Source organism: Nomascus leucogenys, chromosome 22a, assembly GCF_006542625.1.
Source record: "Nomascus leucogenys isolate Asia chromosome 22a, Asia_NLE_v1, whole genome shotgun sequence".
Classification (NCBI taxonomy): Eukaryota; Metazoa; Chordata; class Mammalia; order Primates; family Hylobatidae; genus Nomascus; species Nomascus leucogenys.
Window position 1 is genome coordinate 58,413,695 of NC_044402.1, and position 25,112 is coordinate 58,438,806.

General features: G+C 41.1%; 1 protein-coding gene across 13 annotated transcripts in view; it reads left to right on the forward strand.

Moving 5' to 3' along the window:
* The window catches only part of DST (dystonin), a 492,147-nt gene that overhangs the window by 49,592 nt on the left and 417,443 nt on the right, over positions 1 to 25,112 (forward strand). For all 13 annotated transcript variants that reach the window (XM_030802620.1, XM_030802603.1, XM_030802607.1 and 10 more), the window contains exon 3: positions 4,782 to 4,982. In XM_030802620.1, coding sequence (XP_030658480.1) covers positions 4,782 to 4,982 — 201 coding nt within the window. The remainder of the gene's footprint in view (positions 1 to 4,781; positions 4,983 to 25,112) is intronic.

The window sequence follows — 25,112 nt, forward strand, 5'->3', positions numbered from 1 at the left end:
AATTAATAAAATCAAAGAGTAGAATGGTAGTTGCCAGGGGCTGGAGGGAAGGAGAGATAGGAAGTTGCTGTTCAATGGGTATAAAGTTTCCATTATGCCAGCTGAATGAGTTCTAAAGATCTGCTATACAACATTGTACCTAGAGTTAACAATACTGTGTTGTGCACTTAAAGGTTGAAGAGAGCAGATCTCATGATAAATGTTCCTCACACATGCACATACACACCACGCACACACACACACACACACGACTGCACATCTTGGGAAATGATTATCCAAAAGGTGCTGATAATTTGGGGTGGCCTAAAAATGATAGAAGTCCACTACTGACAGGGTTCCAAGTGTCCATCACCTAATGGTTAAAGAATAACTCTTATTGGCCGGGCATGGTGGCTCACGCCTGTAATCCCAGGACTTTGGGAGGCCGAGGTGGGCAGATCACGAGGTCGGGAGATCAAGACCATACTGGCCAATGTGGTGAAACCCCATCTCTACTAAAAATACAAAGATTAGCTGGGCATGGTGGCACATGCTTGTAATCCCAGCTACTCAGGAGGCTGAGGCAGGAGAGTCACTTGAACCCGGGAGGCGGCGGTTGCAGTGAGCCGATATTGCGCCATTGCACTCCAGCCTAGCGACAGAGCTAGACTCCGTCTCAAAAGAGAAAGAGTAACTCTTATTAACACCTGGAAGAACTTATAGCACCACCTACTGTTTCAAATTAAAAATTCCTCTGTTAAAAGACGTTTTTTTTTTTCTTATATTACTTAGGAAAGTGTCATAAATCAAGGCGCTGTAACTCCTTGCAGTTATTTAGGGAAATAAAGGTGAACGGTCATCGTTGTTTATAGTGTTTGTAATCATAGCTGTGAACTGCTGATGTGTAAATTACTGCTGCCAGATCCAGGAAGTGAAGCAGTAATAATAATGATAATAATGTATTAAGTATTTTTTCTATGCTGTGTACTGTTCTGAGTACGTAATGTGGATTATCTCATTTAAACACCACCATTACTGTACAAGAGAGACATATTGTTATATGCATTTGACAAATTAAAGAAGAAGCAAGTCACAGAGAGGTAATTTAGCCAAGACCACACACCTAGTAAGTAATAGAGCTGGTATTATATTTGAACCCAGGTAGTTTGACTCACTGGAGAGTAACAAAGAACTCTCTCCTAATGATCAGTACCTCACATGTGTCTGTCTTCAAGGCACACCAGCAGTGTGACTCATTTTCCTATTTCCACCTGATTTCTTTTTTAGATAGTACGAATAATACACTATTGTGTTCAAGACTGTATTTTATTCACACAAGTAATATCCATAGTAATTATAGTGAATGTTTCTGTGCTACTACGTGCCAGGCACTCTTTGAAGTACTTTACCTACATTACTTTATTCTTTTCAGCAACCCTATGAATTACTATTTTAATCCTTATTTTATAGGTGAGGAAATCATTAAGTAACTATTCAAGATCACACAACTAGGAAGTGACAAAGGCAGTATTAGAACCCAGATAGTGGCTGCAGAGTCTGTGTAGTATACTACAGTGCTTATAAAAAGTTATTTTAAAATAGTACAAGTAAATTTGGGTATAACTGAGGCAGTGCTCAGATCTGGAGAAAAAATGTTAAGGTGGAATGAAGATGCCTGAAGTTTAGGAAAGACTGATTTAAGTGGTTTAGAATATTTGGCCACGTGCGATGGCTTACACCTGTAATCCCAGCACTTTGGGAAGCTGAGCTGTAATTTGAGACCAGCCTGGCCAACATGGTGAAACCCCATCTGTACTAACAATACAAAAATTAGCCGGGCATGGTGGCACACACCTGTAATCCCAGCTACTCAGGAGGCTGAGGCCGGAGAATCGCTTGAACCCAGGAGGCAGACGTTGCAGTGAGCCGAGATCATGCCACTGCACTCCAGCCTGGGTGACAGAGCAAGATTCTGTCTCAAAAAAATGTTTTTATATCATAAATAATTCTGCATTGAATATCTTCCTGGGCACTCTTGGTAGAATTTCTCTAGGGTAGATACAGGGATGTGAATTTACTGAGTTATTGTTTTGCAGAATGGCTGTGCCAACATGTTTTGATCTCTGTCATTTGGTTACTTTAGCAAAGTTTTATGCAGTTTTTCTCCCTGTTTCTAGAATTTGTAGTCCACTGAGGACTACTGGTAATAATACCAGTTAAGCAAAATCTGGTTGCTTATTACTCATAAGAGAATCTACATTCTTACCAGAGAAATGTACTGAACTTACTCCACTATTACAGAGGCTACTATATCATCAAATATTTTGTTCATTGTACCGGAACACCAAATTTCTGAATTAGAATGCAGGGGCTATAGGAGATAATGCCATCTAGTGGTCAAACTAAACTCTGGTTCCTAGAGGTTCTTAGTCTTCAAAGTGTAGAAAAATTATCAGAGAAGCTTGTTAAAAAATGAGATTCAGAAGGAAAGACAGAGAGAGAGACAGAGAGAGAATGAATGTGTGTGTGTAGAGGGTGGAGGGGGCGGGCGGGTGGATGGGGAATGTCCAGGAAGCTGCATAAAAAGCAGCCTGTATGGTTGTTGGTTTTGATGTGTGTGGTCTAAACTGCCCTAGAATTTGGTTCAGCATTTGGCCCAGTTCCCTCTTCTCCTTAATCCTCTTCTCCAGCAGCTGCTGTAGTACCTCCTGAGTTACGTGGGAGTGGTGGGGATGTTCTGGGACTATTTTCGGTTGAAGAGAACCAGCTGAGCTTGCATGCAGGGGCGGGATGGGAACAAGACTAATGTATTTGCGGATGGATTAGGAGAGCCCAAACAATGACCTTGGTTTTGCCAAATCCATTTGCATTTTCTCCTTACCGATATCTGTTGACCTCATTGCTACTTTTGACTCTGGGGGTAACCCCCTCCTTTTTTAAAAATTCTCTCCTTCTTCATATCCTTCAGCCTGGTGTACAGGCTCTCTATAATTGGACAGTAGCCCATCTTCCGGCTCCCTCAGTGAGAATCCCACTGTACACATTTATCTTTCAGAATCCCACAGAATCATTATTAGGCCTTTTCTCATACTGCTTATCCCTGTGAAATTCTTACTCCTCATTTTTTATGCATTTACTGCAGACTTTAAGCCTTTTATATATCTTTAAAAATTCAGAAGACACACAAACTCAAAGAAGCCCTTCTTGGATCATTTACTGTTTATCTCTTACTAGTTTCCCACTATATTTAGCTTGTACCCTCATGCCAGCACATTATCAAATAATGTTTCTTATTGTTGTAAATACTCCACCCATCTGTCTATCATCTATGTATTATTCATTCATTTCTTATGTTGTTTCCTTTGTCTTCAATATAAATTCAATTCATTCTTCAAATGCCACCCACTCAACTAAGCCAAATGTAACTATTCTCAGCTTCATTCATTGATTTCCTTCTCTGAGATCTGCTAGCGCTGAGAGTCTACTACTTTAACCACTTTAACCCTTCATTACACATTCCCATGTGTTTATGAACTCTGTGTTAGATTTCTCCTTCTGCTCTCCAGTAAATTGTAAGCCATGAGGACCAAGACTATTTTATGTAATTATTGATATTTTCCAAAATTGCATGTTCTCAGCTGCATAATATGACTTAGCTGACATGTTTCCATTGTCACTCATCTTGCTCTAAAAGAAGAGGAAAATGACAATTTTATTAAGCACTTCCTATGTGTCAGATACCATGCTTGGAATTTTACATATATATATATATACACAGACACACACATACATATATCCATATATATATTTTTTAGTCTATTTTATTTTATTTTTTAGATGGAGCCTCACTCTGTCACCTGGGCTGGAGTGCAGTGGCATGATCTTGGCTCACTGCAACCTCTGCCTCCCAGGTTCAAGCAGTTCTCCTGCCTCAGCCTCCCAAGTAGCTGGGATTATTGGCGCCCACCACCATGACCAGCTAATTTTTGATTTTTAGTAGAGACAGGGTTTCGCCATGTTGGCCAGGCTGGTCTCGAACTCCTGACCTCAGGTGATCCACCTGCCTTGGCCTCCCAAAGTGCTGGGATTACAGGCGTGAGCCATTGCGCCCGGCTGGCATTTTACTTATATTTATGTTATTTAAAACTTAAAAGCCCTGTGAGTGGAATGTTATACATTTTGTAGGTTAGAACAGTTGGACTCAGAAATATTTAATACATTGTGTAGCTATAATTAAGAAGTCAGCATTTGGACCCAGGCCCATCTGACGCCCAAACCTGTACCCTTTGTGCCACCTCATTGCTTCCATTTGAGTTTGGAACCCTCACTTTGTGGTGTTTTGCAGTGATGCTTTGCATTCCTGCTCTTTCCTCCCTCAGAAAGAGTCTCTCTCAGGAATGTAAAGTGGCACTTTACCCTGGAATGATATCCTGTCCCGCTCCCTACACTCTACTTCAGGCCAAAGCAGAAACGCCCTTCTTCACTCACAGTCTCCCTGATGCTTCAGTCAAGCAGTGTGCCCACCTGCTTTTTTTCCCTCTTTTTTTTTGGACTGGCTTTACTGAATTAAGAACATTTCTTAATGTAGAATAACTCTGGGCCCTGAAATACTGGGGTGCTTTAAAGAACACTTGTGGGGAAAACTTATTTGCATGTTAAGCCTCCTCCATGCTCACTTTGGGGGTGCACATGATTTCACTGAATATAGTGACTTTTGGAGCTCTTTGTATAACTAGCCCTGGAGAACTTCCAAACTAACTCAATACAAATCTGGATTTGCTTGGTTGTGTTTTCTGCCACAGGGATTCAGAGCAAGCCCTCGGCATCTTAGAAGACGAGTTGCAGCGGCCGCAGCTGCCCGTCTGGAAGAAGTGAAGCCCGTGGTGGAAGTTCCCCATCAGAGTGAGCAGGAAACTTCAGTGAGGAAACGAAGAATCAAGAAGAGCAGCCGAGTCCAGCCAGAATTTTATCACTCTGTTCAAGGTGCTTCGATCAGGAGGCCTGTAAGTAGAGAACTGTCTTTTATAAAAATATTAAATTCACTGTCAAATCATGTGGTTGTTCTTTTAGTTTAGAAACGTTATCAGATTAACTTGGAATAATTAGGTTGTTGTTATTCCAACAAATGGCAGCGTACTCACATAAGTTCCAGCAAGGAATATGGTTTCATAGAATATTCTAGGGTGGGTAGATAGTTGACAAAAAAGCAAGAGTTAGTCACTGTCAGGCAGCTGATATGAAAGCTGGTGAACTCCCAGCCCTGCTGAAGCTGGGGTTCTAGAATGAAGATGGGGACATAGAGTCAACAAATCCAGGTGTGGTAATGAGACAACTGGTGAAGAGGGTGACAACAAAACCAGTGTCAGGATAGGAGAAGCAGTGAAGGAAGGTGGGGCTGGAGTCTTGGGCAGTAGCAGTGGCTGAACTCCTCATGGAGGCTCTTGAGCCAGTAAGGCCTGTGCATCCCTCCACACCCAGCCTAGGGTAGCTCTGTAAGTGTCCTGGCCTTCTCAGGTGTGGCCTTTATATTGTTATAAGGCAGCACCATTGTCCTTTTCTAACGTGGTGTCCTGTTGGCCACAATGCCACCTTTCCTCAGAAACTCAGGGCTCAGCTGGGAGCTGGTCTTCATCTCCTTCTCACATCCTGAGCACGTTGTTCTGTGTGCTCTGATTTTTCTTTCCTTGGTTCTGGCTCATGGGCTTTTTACCAAGGCTGGGGCTTAGAAAATGCCATCTTAAAACTTGTAAAGTTATTTTATGACTGCAATGATTTTATGTTGCTTTGGCATTAGAAAAAAGTGTCTGTATGGCTCATCTCTATGCTGTGGGGAGCCTGTTGTTGTTTCTTGTGCCAACATAGGGGAGCCATCAAGATTTGGCTTGAAAATGTCTTTGTAAATTATTGAAACAGAACTGCCCTTCTGTGGGGGTAACTCTGTGGCAGGCACATGTGGAGACTGTGCAAAGGCCAAGAGAATGTCTGACTCAGTAACCAGGCCAACAACAATGGAAAGAAGTTAAATTCCTTTACAGAAAAGGATCTGTTTATCATAACCAACTGAAAAAAAGTACATATTTAGAAATGAGGGTTTATTTTTCATAATTCAATAAAACAAAGGCTAAGTAGAATTTGGTATCTATGCAGAGAAATATGAAATGGTAGGAATATTTACTCATTCAACAAACATGCATTTTATGTAGAAAATAAGGGACATACAGATACGTGTTAACTAACAGTTACTGAGGGCTTAGTGTGTAACAGGCATTATTTTATGTCACTCATTTAACAATTCTATGAGGTAGATGTTATGAGTCCTATTTTATGGATAATGAAACTGAGCCCCAGAGAGGATATATAACTTGCCTTAGGTTACCTAGTTGTTTGGGGTAGAGTTTAGGATTTGGATCTAGGTGGCCTGCCTCCAGAACCCAAGCATGTACCTCTACCATCTGTTACTTTCCTGTAGTACCTGGTCACCAGGAAGTCATAGTCGAGTCAATCAACAGACATGAAAACAAGCAATTATAATGCATGTTCTGTGCTTTGAAAGTACTGTTCTAGAGTTATACACAAGGCATTATGGAATCATCTTGGATCTCCAGAAATATTTACAGATAAGCAGACACCTGAGATGAGCCCTGAGAGATAAGGAGGAATTTACCAAGTACAAAGTAGAAGTAGGTATCTTCTGCATGAGAAAAACATATATAAAAGCACAGAGATGTGGGAGGGTATGGCATTCTCAGTGAACAGCTTGAGGTGGTGCTGGCACATGAGACTGGTGGGTTGGGTAGAGGCCAGATTAGAAAGGGCTTGTACATTATGCTAAACATTTGAACTTATTTTCTGTAATAGGGATCAGTTGAAGGTAGGGAACAGGTGAATTGTTTCTCTTGCCCGGAGTCTAGCTAATTCTTTGCTTCTTCTAATCTCCCCATGTGGATCAGGATTGAGAAGTAAGTGACTATCATTAAAGTTTAGAAACTCTCAACCATCATTATTCTCTCACAATCCCTCTACATAACTGCCTTGGTTAAAAAGACATAGTCTTTATGCCTCTGTGACTTTGAACCTGCTGTCTACTTTGCCCTTGAATGTTTATCCTTATTCTTTGTTTGCCTGGTAAACTTCAGTTCATCTTTTGAGACTGACTCATGCTCGGATAGGTCAGGTGAAGTCTTTTCTGATCCTTCCTATCAGAGTGAGGTGCCCTTAGTTTTGATTCTCAGCACTAGGTACAAACCTCCAACATAGCAGTTACCCCAGCAAAAAAGGAGGTCTCTGCAGTAAGAGACCTCACGTGGTCCCTGCAGTAAGAACCCTCACGTGGGTTCAAATCCTGCTCTGTGTATCTGCAGGAAACAGCACATTAAAAGGGTTTAACTGAGGAGAGTTTACTGAAGGCACTATTTACAGAAATGTGGGCAGGGCTAATGTGCTTCATCAGCCTATAGGTGGAGCCTACTTACCTTCAACTCCTGGTCTAAGGGGCAGCAGAGGGCAGCGGTCTTAATGGATCCTGGTAGGAAGAGCTGGAGCCATGGAAGAGCCCTTCCACAAGGATGGTGCCTGAGGGATGCAGCTACTGCCAGAACCTAGTGAGTCAGGAGGGAGCAGGGTGAATAAATATACTGCTCTCTTAGTTCCTGCTCCCAGTGGTACCTCCCGTTGACCCAACCTACGTAGAAGCCAGAGGGCAAAGGAACTTGGGTGATGCAGATCACAGCCATTAGTCTCCCAGGGACTGAGCAAGGAAGAGATGGACAGACAATCTGAGAGGGTGAGAGTGACAGCAGAGAATAAAAACATACCTACCTGGTGGCCGAGCATGGTGGCTCACTCTTGTAATCCCAGCACCTTGGGATACCAAGGTGGGCAAAACACTTGAGGCCAGGAGTTTGAGACCAGCCTAGCCAACATGACAAAACCTCTTCTCTACTAAAAATACAAAAATTAGCCAGGTGTGGTGGCACATGCCTGTAATCCCAGCTACTCGGGAGGCGGAAGCAGGAGAATCACTTGAACCAGGAGGCGGAGGTTGCAGGGAGCCAAGATCTTGCCATTGCACTCCAGCCTTGGCAATAGAGTGAGACTACGTCTCAAAAATAAATAAATAAATAAATAAAAACAAAACCCTCCCAAAAAAACCACTTGGTATTCTTTGCCAAGATATTTCAATTCTCTGAGAATCAGTTTCCTTATTATAAAGTGATAATAAGGGAAAGGACACCCTTCTCAACAAATAGAAAAGTTTGGGCTAGCCACATGTAGGAGAATGAAACTGGATCCTCATCTCTCACCTTATACAAAAATCAACTCAAGATGGATTAAGGACTTAAATCTAAGACCTGAAACTATAAAAATTCTAGAAGATAACATTGGAAAAACCCTTCTAGACATTGGCTTAGGCAAAGATTTCATGACTGAGAACCCAAAAGCAAATGCAGTAAAAACAAAGATAAATAGTTGGGGCTTAATTAAACTAAAGAGCTTTTGCATGGCAAAAGGAACAGTCAGCAGAGTAAAGAGACAACCCACAGAGTGGGAGAAAATCTTCACAATCTATACATCTGACAAAGGACTAATATCCAGAATCTACAATGAACTCAAACAAATCAGCAAAAAAAAAAAAAAAGAAAAAAAATCCCATCAAAAAGTGGGCTAAGGACATGAATAGACAATTCTCAAAAGATGATGATATACAAATGGCCACCAGACATAGGAAAAAATGCTCAACATCACTAATGATCAGGGAAATGCAAATCGAAACCACAAGGTGATACCACCTCACTCCTGCAAGAATGGCCATAATCAAAATATCAAAAAACAGTAGATGTTGGCGTGGATGTGGTGATCAGGGAACACTTCTACACTGCTGGTGGGAATGTAAACTAGTACAGCCACTGTATTAGTTTGTTTTCATGCTGCTGATAAAGACATATCTGAGACTGGGAAGAAAAAGAGGTTTAATTGGACTTACAGTTCCACATGGCCGGGGAGGCCTCAGAATTGTGGGAGGTGAAAGATACTTCTTACATGGTGGCGGCAAGAGAAAATGAGGAAGAAGCAAAAGCAGAAACCCCTGATAAACCCATCAGATCTCATGAGACTTATTCACTATCATGAGAATAGCATGGGGAAGACCAACCCCCGTGATTGAATTACCTCCCACTGGGTCCCTCCCACAACACGTGGGAATTCTGGGAGATACACTTCAAGTTGAGATTTGGGTGGGGACACAGCCAAACCATATCAGCCACTGTGGAAAACAGTGTGGAGATTCCTTAAAGAACTAAAAGTAGGACTACCATTTGATCCAGCAATCCCACTACTGGGTATCTACCCAGAGGAAAAGAAGTCATTATACAAAAAATATACTTGTACACGTGTGTTTATAGCAGTACAATTCACAATTCCAAAATCGTGGGACCAACCCAAATGCCCATCAATCAACGAGTGGATAAAGAAACTGTGGTGTATATATACGATGGAATACTACTCAGCCATAAAAAGGAATGAATTAACAGAATTTGCAGTGACCTGGATGAGATTGGAGACTATTATTCTAAGTGAAGTAACTCAGGAATGGAAAACCAAACATCATATGTTCTCACTGACATGTGGGAGCTAAGCTATGAGGATGCAAAGTCGTAAGAATGATACAATGGACTGTGGGGACTTGGGAGGAAGAATATGAGGAGGGCGAGGGATAAAAGCCAACAGTATGGTACAATGCATACTGCTTGGGTGATGGGTGCACCAAAATCTCACAAATCACCACTAAAGAACTTACTCATGTAACCAAATACCACCTGTACCGCAATAACTTATGGAAAAATAAAAAATAAATAAAGTGATAACAATAGCTACCATATAGAGTTGTGAGGATGAACTGAGCTGACATATGGAAAGAGATTTCATGGTGATGACCTGCATAGAATAAACAATAAATAGTAGTTTCTTCCTTTGATTCCTCTTCTCCTAGACTATGAATTCTTTGAGGCCCATATCAAGGGGTCTAGAATATCTCCTGGCATCTGGCATTTGGCATTTGGCATTTGGCATCTGAGTGAATACTATTGACTAAGTGAGTGAATGATATATGAAAGATAGCTTATGATGAGTGGTACAACTAGTAAGCATTATAGGAATTCAGAGAACAAAGAGGGGACCCCCACCCCTAAATAGGTTGGTTAAGGCATAATTACTTTATGGAAAAGTTGGGATTGAGTTGGGCTTTAAAATATGGGTAGTGCTGGGCGTGGTGGCTCACACCTGTAATCTCAGTACTTTAGGAGGCCAAGGTGGGAGGATCACTTGAGCTCAAGAGTTTGAGACCAGCCTGGGCAACATAGGGAGACCCTATCTCTACTAAAAATTAAAAACAAATTAACCAGTCATGGTGGTGCACGCCTGTAGTCCCAGCTACTTGAGAGGCTGAGGTGGGAGAATCGCTTGAGCCTGGAGTTCCAGGCTGCAGTAAGCTATGATCATGCTGCTGTACTCCAGCCTGAGTGACAGAGCAAGACACTGTCTGAAAAAAAAAAAAAAAAAAAAGGGTAGGAATTGGCTGGGTAGTAGATGCTGGGGCTGGGAAGTGGAGTTAAGCAAAAGTGCTGAGAACTGACTGGATGTGGGGATTTATATGAGAGAAATACAAGATAAAGCTGGAAAAAATAGATAGGGGCCAACATACATTTCAGACAACCACTGGTTTAAGCTTTCTTTTCTGTGCTTCTGAAGACACTGTAATAGGTGAGTAGTGTGATCATAGCATGATTTCAGGAAGATTAAACATGTGCAGGGTACATCAGGAGAGCAGGACAGTTAGGTAGCTGCGGCAGCCTAGCAGTGAGGTGATTAGGGCCTGAATTTGGGCCTAACCCATGGCGTTCTGCTGACATCTGCTGATGACTGCTGGTGGGGAATCTGAGGATGGCCTCACCCTCTCTCCTGAAGGATCTGTTGGAAGAGAGGGAGATTAGAGGGCAGCAAATAGCAGTGGAGGTTACTCAGTTGCTTGGGCAAAAAACCATTCTGAGGAGTGTTTTGTTTTTTTTGAGACGGAATCTCGCTCTCTAGCCCAGGCTGGAGTGCAGTCGCGCAATCACGGCTCACTGTAGCCTCAACCTCTTGGGCTCACCCTTCCCATCTCAGCCTCCTGAGTAGCTTAGACTACAGGCAGGTGCCAGCATGCCTGGCTAATTTTTTTTTTTTTTTTTTTTTTTGAGGCGGAGTCTCACTCTGTCGCCCAGGCTGGAGTGCAGTGGCGCAATCTCGGCTCACTGCAAACTCCACCTCCCGGGTTCACGCCATTCTCCTGCCTCAGCCTTCCAAGTAGCTGGGACTACAGGCGCCCGCTACCACGCCCCATTCCTGGCTAATTTTAACTTTTTTTTGTAGAGGTGGAGTCTGTCTGTGTTGTCCTGGGTGGTCTTGAACTCCTGGGCTCAAGAGAACACCTCGGCCTCCCAAAGTGCTGGGATTATAGGCATGAGCCACCACATCCAGCTGGGAGAGTTCATCAGGGCATCTTACTGCATCTCCTGTCAGTTGTCTGAGAGACTGGACGTTGTCAGAGTTGGTACTGAGAAGGCTGTTGGCTCCTTGTCTCACATGATTCCTGTGCAGGCTTCTAGAACCTTATGGCCTCTGCCGACATTTCCCTGCTTTTAATGCCATATATGAGCTTGAACTGAGGCTTTGTGTTCCCTTCTGGTTTTGGTTAGGTGCAGCCAGTAGTGCCTGCTACAGCCACCCTATTCAACATGCGTCTAAAGCCTGTGTCTTTTCTAAACTTACACACTTGGAGAAAATCAGTGTTACGACGTGTTGCCATGAAAGCAACTCTGATTATAGCTTGGAGATGGAGTAAAAATAAACCAGTTATGGTGATTCAGGATTACTTGAATGACTTTATATGAAGCACTCAAGGCATTTCTAGTGGCAATCTAAATAAGAAATAGGCCCATGAGTGAGAAAGACTGAAAACAGAAGTAACTGCAAAGGAGATGAGTCAGAAAGCGTGACTGTGCAGTTTTAGCTACTTTCAGTCAGACCATCCTCTTGAAGTGTTATGTGAAATGCAAATACTTTAGCATCCTTAGCTGTTTTAACCTATTTACTTATTCTGAATTTGTAAGCTATATGCAAATACACCTATAAGAATTTGTAATGGGGATCACTAATAAAAACTTAATAATATCTAGATTTTTTATTTTACTCCTTGTTTTAGATGTTTCTAGAAGTGAATAAACTAAAAATTTATCCTGATTTCCTCTCAGTACATATGTATTTGGATGTATACTGTATATTAAGATATGTCACTAGGATGCTTAGGAATTTTTTTTACCACCTTGAAACGGAAAAGATAATTAGATCCAGATCTCCATTTATTCCTTAGTATTTTCACATTACAAAGCGTTTTGTTTTGTTTCTGAATCCCAGGATTTTTAAACATCATCATCATAATAAGAACTCCTGCATTACTGCATGTTTACCTCATTGACAATACATGGGCATTGTTCTCTGCACTCTTCTCTGTTTTTCTCTCATTTTATCTTCTCAGCGATTCTCTGGAGTCGGTGCTCACTTTCCAGGGAGAAAACGTGTCAAGGTCGTACAGCTGGTAGATCATGGAGTTAACATTTAAACTTAGGCACTCTTGGCTTGAGCCGTTTTTGAGTAAGGAATGGAGAATTCCCCATGATTACAATTCTAGTGCTAGACGTTTATCCTCGTCAGCCTTCCTGAAGTATTTTAATTACTTCGAGTCTCATTTTTCTAACTGCATAGATGGTAGATATGGATGAAATCTTTGTGTTTTTAAACCATTACATCAATTAAAACCTATCTTTAAAGTGGTATTGAAAACCGTAGGTAAACCTCAAAGATCATTTTTGCCATCATTTTATTGGCCCCCTCTTTCTGTGGCAGAGCACCTAGGAGGTAGCAAGAAGTAAGCAAGAGTAATTTTGCCCTACTGCCTACTCACATGAACCTGTTAATGTGCAACTTTCAGACCCAAGAAGTATTTATGTGTTTGAGATTGGGGGTGAGTATGGGGAAATAACAGTTTTAGAGCATTAGGAAATAATCAAACATACTGACTCTACTCCTGTTATATTTCACTGATTCCAGTTTTTTGCACACTGCAACAGCATTGCCTGCATTTCCTGGTGACTTAGAATCTCTGAGACTTTCTCACTGAGCTGAAAAAGCCTAATTAAAAATTGCTAGTATTCCCAGGTTATTGCCCAAGCTGAAGCTTGTTCTCCCTGCTGGCAAAATCTTAGCCTCTGAGCACCTGTTTTCTTACTTGTGGGCTCCCACCACCATCAAGCAATGGGATTTTTGAGCCTGACAGTTTTGACTGAGGAGTTGGAGGACATATGGGCCTATCACAGGTGATTGGGTGATCCTCTTTTCTGAAATGGTAGGCACAAAGGAAGAATCAGGTTTGGATTGAGGATTGGAAAGAAAAATTTCTGATTTGGATATGTGAAGTTTGAAATAACTATTAGATATTCTTGTGTCTTGATTTCATGGAAGATGTGGGAATTATTTGTACATAGATATTATTAAATCTATAAGACTGGGTCGGATGACTCCGAAAATGAATTTGATAGAGAAGAGAAGACAGTTGAGGTCTGAACCTTGGAGTCTGCCAGTGATGAGAGTTTGGGAAGAGGACTGAGGATCCCCTATAACTTGCAACTCTTCTCTCAGAAATATAAATGCCTTAAGCAGAGATGGGTCTAGGTAGCTCTTGCCTTTCATTTAAGGCTATTCATTTTAGGGCAAGAAAAGGCCACTCAGGTAGAGACTAGAGAAAATAGCAGGAAATGAATTCCCAGATGTACGCACTAGATTTTCCCTTCCCTGAATTCTCCCCAACTAAACCACCACTTCCTTGACCTCACCCTTCTTTTCCTTCTGTTATGGGTTTCTGTTTTTCAGTCTTGGGGAAATTTTCTGTTTTTCTGATTACAGCTTAAGTTTTTGTAAGGCTGCAGTATATTTTAGAACATTATATAGCTTTAATTTGTAATAATTAATATTAACCAGATTTTGTCATCTTTGTAGTTGGGAACTTTTTGGAGTATAGGAAAGACTTAAGCATATATCCTCGATCTCTTGAAAATATAGCAGGGTGTTTCTGTGTTCCTTTCCTGCTTAGATTATTAAAATGGTCTTCCTTTTCAAATATGTAGGACCAGGCAGCTCTATGTGCATAACCTCAGGACATTTCTCCTTCTGTGGAAGGCATAACTGTACAACTCATACCTTACTTTGGCTAATTAACTAGCAAATCCAAAGCTCTTAGAGGAAACATTTGTTTCCTTTTCCCCTTTGGAATTCTAGAGAATGAATTGATTAATAAAGTCAAATTTCTTTTGCTAATTATCTGAAAAGAATTTTTTTGAATGACACCCATTCAATGTACTGTCTTTGCTACACATTGCTGTACCTCCCTTTTTAGTTCATAATTAATAGAATTTTATAAAAGATTTCATTTATGGCCAGGTGTGGTGGTTCATGTCTGTAATCCCAGCACATTGGGAGGCTGAGGTGGGCGCATCATGAGGTCAAGAGATTGAAACCATCCCAGCCAACATGGTGAAACCCATCTCTACTAAAAATACATAACTTAGCTGGGCATGGTGGCATGTGCCTGTAGTCCCAGCTACTGGGAGGCTGAGGCAGGAGAATCGCTTGAACCCGGGAGGCAGAGGTTGCAGTGAGCTGAGATCGCACTGCTGCACTCCAGCCTGGTGACAGAGCGAGACTCCATCTCAAAAAAAAAAAAAAAAAAAAAAGATTTCATTTATTATAGGCTTGCTATAATAAATTATAGTAAGGTATAGGAATAATTAATGCACGGGGCACAGGAATGTGCAAGGTAGGTAGACTGTATTGAATGAACAGTTTAGTCTCTATAAACAACTCATGAAACCAAGATTAACTTGGTAAAGGAATTCATGTGTTCTGCTTGGAGAAAAATAAGCATGCCTTTATAACTCATGATTCTATTTTGAGGTCAGTATTTTGACTGAAGCAAGACCTCTTGCCATTCTTTCTATGTCTTTCTTGTATGTGATGACAACCTGTTGTCTTAAAAAAAAAAAAAAAAAACCTTAAATTCTTTAGTCTCCAAACCAAGGAAACTTAAAGAAAACATTTAGATAGTCACTTATACTTTGAAAATTTTCATGGACAACTATGGATCAAAGGACTGAAAAGAAAGCCCCTTCAAAGATGGTCTAGTTTATTATTTCACCTCTAACCAGAGTAATCCTTAAATTGCTCTGATAAGATGGGTATAGCTTCCTTTATTTTAAAGGACACAGCCATAGCTTACCTCAGAATTCTGTTTGGAATTTAACAGCCATCTCTACCTGAAACAACTCCTTGATCTTTGCCCTAAATCCCATGGCTTACAATTTAAGACCATTTCTTATTGTGGTATCCTCTGTGGAGAGGATGAAGCATAGCCACCTGCTACCGTGTCACTCTCAGTCTTTGTGAATCAAAGAATGTTAAAGCTTGAGGGGATCTTAGAACCTATCTGACTTAACAGTTTTTGTAATGCTAGATTCCTCTCTGCTTCAGTACTTTTAGTGATACAATCTCCTACCATTAAATAGTTCTAATTAGCAGCAAGTTAATTGTACTTGAAAATCAATAAATTGTTTCTTTTCTAGGCTCATGGTTCTATCTCTCTGAACCTTTTCTCCTAAGTCTAATTCTTAATTTTTCCAAACATCATTTTTGTTTTACTCTTCTAAACCACCTCCAAGTGAGTGATAAGGGTCTGATTTCTCTCAATATTTTCTCTCTCTCTCTCTTTTTTTATTTATTTTAGTTCTGCGATGATGAGTGTGGTTCAAAAAAAAATCAATCTATGGAAATTGAACAGAATTTAGTTTGTGCTTTGGGAGAGGAGAGTTCAGTTCTAGAAATGACAGTAATGTTTCAGGAAAAATTTTTTTTTTTTTTTTGAGACCGAGTTTCGCTCTTGTTGCCCAGGCTGGAGTGCAATGGTGCGATCTCCGGCTCACCGCAAACTCCACCTCCTGGGCTCAAGCAATTTTCCTGCCTCAGCCTCCCCAGCAGCTGGGATTACAGGCATGTGCCACCACACCCAGCTAATTTTGTATTTTTAGTAGAGATGGGGTTTCTCCATGTTGGTCAGGGTGGTCTCGAACTCCCAACCTCAGATATTCTGCCCGCCTTGGCCTTCCAAAGTGCTGAGATTACAGGCGTGAGCCACTGTGCCCGGCTGTTTCAGGAAAATTATAGCTTTGGAGTAGTACTTTGTAGTTAAGTAGCACTTCATACTTTCAAAGAATGTTCATATTCATTATCTCCTGAACAGACACCCTGTATGTTGGGTATGGCATATATTATTGATCCAGTTTGACAAAACTAAATCTCAGTGAGTAAGTGATTGGCCTAAGTTCATAATGTCAGATAGAGGCAGACCTCTCTCATCCTTGCAGTCTGTTGTCTCCTGTGTTTATCCTATGTTTATTTAGCCTTTATCTCTGACAATGCTTAGAGAATTGGGTGAGAACTTCCAGGGAGAAGAATATAGATTCCATTTGACTGGAGGAATTATTCATTATCCCAATGTGGCTCGTTCCTAGGGAGTAGCTTTACATCTTTGAGAGTCTGCTCACAGCCTGCATTGTCTGTGTTGGCCACCCTAGGGTGCCAATGTATTGGCAAGTCCACCTTGGTCTAATACTATCAAGCCCATGCTGCTCCTCCACACACCCTATTCACTTAGGAGTTGGTAAAGTAGATAATCAACTCTGAAACTGGGGAATACCACTGGCTAATCTACGTTGACCCTTGCTACATGCAGCTCAGTATTACTAAGATCGATGAGGATCAGATACTGTCTTAGTCCATCTGTGTTGCTATAAGAGAATACCTGAGACTGGGTAATTTATAAACAATAGAAATTTGTTTTCTCACTCTTCTGGAACCTAGAAAGTTCAAGACCAAGGCATCAGCACGTTTGGTATTTGGTGAGGTGTTGTTCCTCAATGATGACACCTTGTTTCTGCATCCTCACCTGGTGGAAGGCGGAAGGCAAAGACAGCAAGAGAGAGCAAGGGAGCTCTTTGAAGCCTTTTTTGTAGTGGCATTAACCCATTCATGATGGTGAACCCCCATGACATAATCACTTCCAAAAAGGCTCTCCTCTTAATACTGTCACATTGGGGATTAAATTTCAACACATCAATTTTGGGTGGGATGCAACATTCAAACCAAAGCAGATACCTAAGCTAATATGGTGTTAAAATTAAGTTTATATACCCTTGTGCACTCTTGGTGGGAATGTAAAATGGTTCAACTGCTATAGAAAACAGTATGGTAGGTCTTCAAAAATTAAAAAATAGCATTATCATATGAGCCAACTATTCCACGTCTAAATATTGAACCCTGGCACATAAATTGTACTGCAGAGTTAGTCTCAACTTGGAAGTCAAGCCTTTTGTCCCTCACCTCGGTCAGTCATTGGTTATGGGCTGCTAGGGCTGCGGTTGTGAGGAAGCTTTAGGTTAGGGGAGTCCCTGAAGAAGAGGGCAGCTATGAGCCATTAGCAGCCAACACTCACAGTAGCCTGTATGTGAGTCCATTGGCGAGGTAGAAGGGATGCAGGCAGGACACTCACAGAAACCATCAATCACAAACTTGTTGGAGAAGTGGCTGATTCCAGACCTGAAACAGAAAATATAGAATGAGCTTGGCAGCCGGGCGTGGTGGCGCACGCCTGTAATCCCAGAACTTTGGGAGGCCGAGGTGGGCGGATCACGAGGTCAGGAGGTCGAGACCATCCTGGCTAACATGGTGAAACCCCGTCTCTACTAAATATACAAAAAAATTAGCCCAGCATGGTGGCACATGCCTGTAGTCTCAGCTACTCGGGAGGCTGAGGCAGGAGAATGGCGTGAACCCAGGAGGCGGAGCTTGCATTGAACCGAGATCACGCCACTGCACTCCAGCCTGGGCAACAGAGTGAGACTCCATCTCAAAAAAAAAAAAAAAAAAATGAGCTTGGCACATCTTGTCAAACCAGAAAGCAAGGAAGCATCAAAGACTACTGGGATCATGTCAGCACCAGGAGTAAACTTGGAGAGGCTCCTACTGCTGTTGAAGGAAGAATGAATGATGAAATTACAATTTTACCATCTTGCAAGCCCTAATAAAATAACGAACGTAGACACTGATCATCAGTGACTGCTAATACATGAGAGACAACCACACATACGCGTCTCCTGATGAAAGTATACAAAAATACTTATAAAGTATTCTTGCTAAAAAATTGAACCTAAATCAGATCAAACTGCTAGTTCTAATTATAGATTTACATAAAATACAGGTGACAGAGGAATATGTTAAATGATAAGGTGAAGATAGTGAAGATACATTTAGGATTTAGCTAAGTTGAGGTGTGGGAAACTCTAGAACAAATACCCCCAGTTTCTTTGACAAATTATAAGAAAAAATGTGGGAGTGATAGTCTATACAAGAAAAGAGACTTAAAAGACCTACCAACCAAATGTAACATGTATGCCTTATTTGGGTGAATAAACTGAATATAAAAAAAAAGAGAAAGTGGGGGAAATTTGAACAATGCATTTTTTTTTTTTTTTTGAGACAAGTTCTCACTCTGCCACCCAGGCTCGAGTGCAGTGGCACAATCACAGCTCGCTGCATCGTCAACCTCCTGAACTCAGGCAATCCTCCTGCCTCAGTCTCCTGAGAAGGTGGGACTACAGGTGTGTGCCACCAAGCCTGGCTAATTTTTTAATTTTTTTGAAGAAACATGGTCTTGCTCTGTTGCCCAGGCTTGGATATTTAATGATATTAAGACACTTATAAAAATATTTTAGGCCGGGCGCGGCAGCTCACGCTTGTAATCCCAGCACTTTGGGAGGCCGAGGCGGGCGGATCACGAGGTCAGGAGATCGAGACCACGGTGAAACCCCGTCTCTACTAAAAATGCAAAAAAATTAGCCGGGCGTGGTGGCGGGCGCCTGTAGTACCAGCTACTCGGAGAGGCTGAGGCAGGAGAATGGTGTGAACCCGGGAGGCGGAGCTTGCAGTGAGCCGAGATTGCGCCACTGCACTCCAGCCTGGGTGACAGAGTGAGACTCCATCTCAAAAAAAAAAAATTTTTAGATCGATAATGGTATTTTGATTTTATTAAAAATAATCATTATCTTTTAGAGATGCATACTAAAATATTTAATAATGAAATAAAATCCCTCAGATTGGCTTTAAAATCGTCCGGTGGGGTAGGGGAGAAAATGTGGATGGGGTATAGTTGAAATAGCACTGACCAGGAGATGGTGATTGTTAAAGCTGGGTGTGTAAATGGCAGTTCTCTATAGTTTTCCTTTGTTGTATAAGCATAAAATTTTCCATAATGAAAGGTTTAAGACATTAGAAAAAGAAACAAACCTTTACTTGAAGTTTGCATCATCAACGCTTTTGTTTTCCATAGAGTAAGGCTAAATTTTTGTTAATAGCATTTTGAGATTTTAGATATTTATTATTAAAAGGTTTTTAGAAAGGCAGAAGGTGGAAATATTGTTCCTATGGCCATCTCCTGATTTCTTTTTACTTCTTGTTTTCTTTTAACAAAGAACTGTTTGCTTATTTGTTGGCTTTTTACTTAGAACATTTGACAGACCATATTAGTGAATGGTGTATAAAATGTGCTTATTATTTAAAACTTAAACAAATAATATAAAATAGACAAGGAATTATATAGGCATATTCTTCTGTTTTAAAATCTAGAACTGATTTTTTCCCCCAAGACTGCTGTTTTTGTTCTTTGCTGATTTATTGATCTGAGACTAGAATCATCGTTGAAACAAAACTGACGTTAAAGGCAACATGTGCCGGGCGTAGTGGCTCACACCTGTAGTCCCAGCACTTTGGGAGGCCAAAGTGGGTGGATCACCTGAGGTCAGGAGTTTGAGACCAGCCTGGCCAACATGGTGAAACCCCATCTCTACTAAAAATATAAAAATCAGCTGGATGTGGTCGTACACACCTGTAATTCCAGCTACTAGGGAGGTTGAGGCAGGAGGATCAGCTTGAACCTGGGAGGCAGAGGTTGCAGTGAGCCGAGATCGTGCCACCTCATTCCAGCCTGGGTGACAGAGCGAGACTCTGTCTCGAGGGGGGAGAAAAAAGCAACATGCTATCACATTGCTTGACTTTGTCTTGCTGAAATTTAAATGATAGCTGGTCTAACAATTTTTTCTCAGTAAGTAGAATTCTTCCATTTTAGTATGATTTTATTCCAGCAAATTACACATATATCTTTTCACAGAGCTCATGAAATTTTGATGATGGCTAAAATGTAAGATATTGAGTTGCTTAATCGATTTGAGTTAATCTTTAATATTGCTATTACATGCCATTATGTGACTCTCTGCTCAGGAGATAGCTTTTCAGTGGTAGATTATTTGCTTTCATTTTGCTGCTTATAGTTTTAATTTTCTGTTTCTAAATAGGGAGGCAAGCCAGTGATTTATACATTTCTAACCCTGTTCATAGCTTAATTAAGAAAGTTTGAAACTATCATTAGTTAGGATACTTTAGAATTATCTGTGAATTTTATTTATATATTAGCCCTATTAGAAATAGGCATTGTTAATTGAGAATGGAGTTTAATTTTTAGCTACTTTGCCAAACACAATAAAAATTCCCCATTTACTTTCTCCAAAACTGGATAGCTGGATGTGGATATCCTTCAGAAGCAATGGGGTTCTTACAGGACATGTGCTTTCATGCTACTAATTTTCATAATTTGCAGCCACAGAAAAATAATTATTTTTAAGTGGCCAGCATTCATATTGAAAATGAGCCCATTTTTCTTGGCCATCAGAATAACCATTTCCCTTGAACTATGATAATGAGTTCTGGTGTATTGCTTTGAGCCTGTTCTCCTTCTGCATTTCAAGAAGGTTAAACATTATTGAGCATAAACCTTTGTCCCAGGAGTTCAGAAGGGCAAAAATTATACATTCAACCTGAACATATACTTTAAAGTGGATTTCTGTGTTCATTCAGCTCTTGGAGTTTTAACTGAGAGGTGTCTGAAAAATCATTAGCCAAGTTTCTTGTGCACGCACCGCCCCCTCCCTTTGTTTGGTGCTTTTTTTGGTCTCTGTGAAATTAAATATTAGCCACCCATTTAATAAAATGTGAATGAGTTAGTCAGGCTTGAATTCTTCCACTGATGGCAAATTATGGAAATTGTGATTTTTTTTTTTTTTTTTTTTTACCAATAAAGGGAAACCACTTGGATTAAATTTGCAGATTGTTGATCTTTTGAGTTGTACTATTTCCTGTTTTTAGGAGTAAAAGGCTGAATGTGGTTGGAGAGTTTTAGAATTCTGTGGAGTTTTAGAATTACGCAAAAATTCTATGGCTTGCTCTTAAAAACTTGGGTTTTTTTAAAAACATAAAAATAAACTTTTGAGTTTGAAGATGGGAAATGGGGTGGGAAGATCAGTCAGCTGGATGTCAGGCATTGTCTGATTCTTTTATCAGTTACTTGTTTTATATTCTAATTTTCACTTGTTCTTTTCTTTGTTGTTGTTGTTGTTGTTTTTTGAAATGAGTCTCACTCTGTCACCCAGGCTGGAGTGTAATGGCGTGGCCTTGGCTCACTGCAACCTCTGTCTCCCGGGTTCAAGTGATTCTCTTGCGTCAGCCTCTTGAGTAGCTGGGACTACAGGCATGTCCCACCACACCCGGCTAATTTTTGTGTTTTTAGTAGAGATGCGGTTTCACTATGTTGGCCAGGTTGGTCTTGAAATCCTGACCTTGTGATCTGCCGCCATCGGCCTCCCAAAGTGCTGGGATTACAGATGTGAGCCACCGTGCCCGGCCTTATTTCTTTAGGTATATATAACTTTGAGAAAGATGGTATTTTATGCTGGGCGTTGTGGCTCATGCCTGTAATCCCAGCACTTCGGGAGGCCAAGGTGGGTGGATCATGAGGTCAGGAGATCGAGACCATCCTGGCTAACATGGTGAAACCCCGTCTCTACTAAAAAACTACAAAACATTAGCGGGGTGTGGTGGTGGGCGCCTGTAGTCCCAGCTACTCGGGAGGCTGAGCCAGGAGAATGGCATGAACCCAGGAGGCGGAGCTTTCAGTGAGCTGAGATCATGCCACTGCACTCCAGCCTGGCAACAGAGCAGAGACTCTGTCTCAAAAAAAAAAAAAAGAAAGAAAGTATTTTATATTACTAGGGACTATATTAAGTATTTCATTAATCAATATTTTAAAATATCTCTTTCACTAATTATGGAACCAGATAAGTTGAAAAACAAAACAGCACTGCTTTCTTTTTTTTTTTTCTTTTTTCTTTTTTTTTTTTTGAGACAGTCTCACTCTGTCATCCAGGCTGGAGTGCAGTGGTGTGATCTTGGCTCACTGCAACCTCCGCCTCCTGGGTTCATGCAATTCTCCTGCCTCAGGCTCCCAAGTAGCTGGGATAACAGGTGTGTCTCACCACGCCCGGCTAATTTTTGTATTTTTAGTAGAGACAGGGTTTTACCATGTTGGCCAGGCTGGTCTCCAACTCCTGGCCTCAAGCAATCTGCCCGCCTTGGCTCCCCGAAGTGCTGGGATTACAGGCATGAGCCACTGCGCCTGGCCTAATATACTGCTTTCTAAGAAATATACTAAAATGGTTTCTCCAAAGTAATTTCTTCATTGTGGTTCTATCTCTTATTCTGACTTTAGTAATGAGAAGAATTACATCATTTTAGAGGAAAGAGACTGTGCTTTGTGTTCTAAACCTTAGCACCAGGGAATTGTAAGATTTCAATATATTTTTAATAATGAATCTCTAGACTGTTTTTCTGAAGAGTTATCACTTAACTTTAACTAAGAGAAAATTGTAAGGTGAGAAGTCAGGGTGAAGAATGGATAAAAGGAAAATCATACATTCAGTTATTGTGATGAATTAACAAGTTGGGTTGTATGTTACATATCCAAAGTACCTTTCTGGATACTCTTTTGAAAGTTACCTATTCATCGTGGGAATAGAAATTTAAAAAATGTCTTTTTTATATGCTACAATAGCACCTACTTTAGTAATGGGCTAGGCCCAGTTTAATTTTGCTTGAGCTATGACTTAAACCTTTTAGCAAACATAAGCACTATCACGGAGGGGCTAAGAGTGTGCATTCTGGAACTCTACAGCCTAATGTGAGCTTAAATTCTGGTTTCAGCGCTTACCAGCTCAGTGCCTTTGGGCAAGTGAGTTACTTAGTTTCTCTGTGGCTCAGGTTCCTCCAGTTTAGAATGGGGGTCATAACTTTATAGTGTTATTGTGTGGATTAATTTATTTATAGATTTGAATAAGCAAGAAAATTTAATCATGGTACACTACTTAATTAAGGAGTGAATAATATAAGATGGAATTAACCATAATATCACCGAATATGGATTTATGCAAAAATTCTGTAAGAAAGGTATAATTCTTTATGTTAATAGGGACCGAATAGATAAAAACTATAATTAATAAACCTAGACATACCACTATATGCATGTTACTTGGAACTATTTTTCTTTTTTTCGAGATGGAGTCTTGCTCTGTCTCCCAGGCTGGAGTGCAGTGGCGCGATCTCTGCTCACTGCAAACCCCGCCTTCCGGGTTCCTGCCATTCTCCTGCCTCAGCCTCCCGAGTAGCTGGGACTACAGGCGCCCGCCACCACGTCTGGCTAATTTTTTTGTATTTTTTAGTAGAGACGGGGTTTCACCGTATTAGCCAGGATGGTCTTGATCTCCTGACCTCGTGATCCACCTGCCTCTGCCTCCCAAAGTGCTGGGATTACAGGCGTGAGCCACCGCGCCTGGCTGGAACTATTAAGATAAATGTGGTAAGATATGTAGAAAGTTGAAAGTGGTTGTGTCTGAGAAGGTGGGAAGAAGAGCCAGGGGACCACATTTTTTTGTGTATAATCTATTTATTGATTCGAGTGCAAAGAGAAATCAAATTTATTCTTTCTCACTAATCACCATTTAACTTACTCTCTACTCCTAAGGAAAAACTCAAGGCAGGTGCCACAACTTTACTGGTGATTCTTAGATAATGGAAAGCCCTTGGCTCACTGTCAAGCATTAAAGATTTTCACTTCATCTAATAATAATATAATTCCAGTCTAGCCTCATGAATTATTACAACTTCATATTCAACATTAATATTTTTTCCCTTCTCTCAGATTGACAGAGATTCAGGCTGCAGTGGCAAAGGACATGGTTGGTTTTTTTCCTCTCTTCTCTCCTCATTTTCTCCTGTTGTTGTTTCTGACTGCTCTAGGATTGGCCAAGGAGAGAGGGGATTAGGGGACAGGGGCCTAGTTTTGCACAGCCCTTATAGTTATAACCTGGCAGTTGGTGTCCTCTGAATGTGTTGTATTTCTTTTCATCTGGGAAAAGATTTTTCTTTGCTTGTGTATTCCTGCCTTGGTCCTCTGAGCTTCTGATGCTTCACCTCCTCTGTTTGGTCCCTCCTTCCATCCATAAATTCCTCTTGGATAGGATCCCTTTGAATAGGAGCTTAAACTAGCTCCCTCTGTCCCTGGGTCCATGACAGACCTCCCAAAAGCATGTGCCACGGAGGGGCAGCTCAGTGCCAAGCATGCCTTTTATTCCAGCCACAGTCTTCACCTTTGGAGTCTTTTGGTGAGAGTCATATTCTAGTCACATGTTCCTTAAACTCCAGCGGAGACATGTTTTACCCTTCAAGGTGTCTCCTTGAAGCCCTCTCCCTTGGTTTAAGGCATAGGATATGCACACCAGCCTCTCTTCTAGGAGGAAATGCTCAAGGCATAAATAGCTTTCTACAAAACAATCTCTCCTCTTGGTTTCTGGCTTTGTCTACCTCTCTTAGAGTGGCGATGGGCTCATGTTGCTCTAATCTGTGTCACACTCTCCTAACATGGTCGTCACAGATGGTTTAGCACAGGGCATTGCGTACATTTGTGGGAAAGATTTTTTTTTTTTAACTTCCAATTCATTACAGGTCTATACCTGGCCCTTTATTGCATGACTGGTCTTCAGTTCACATCACACTGG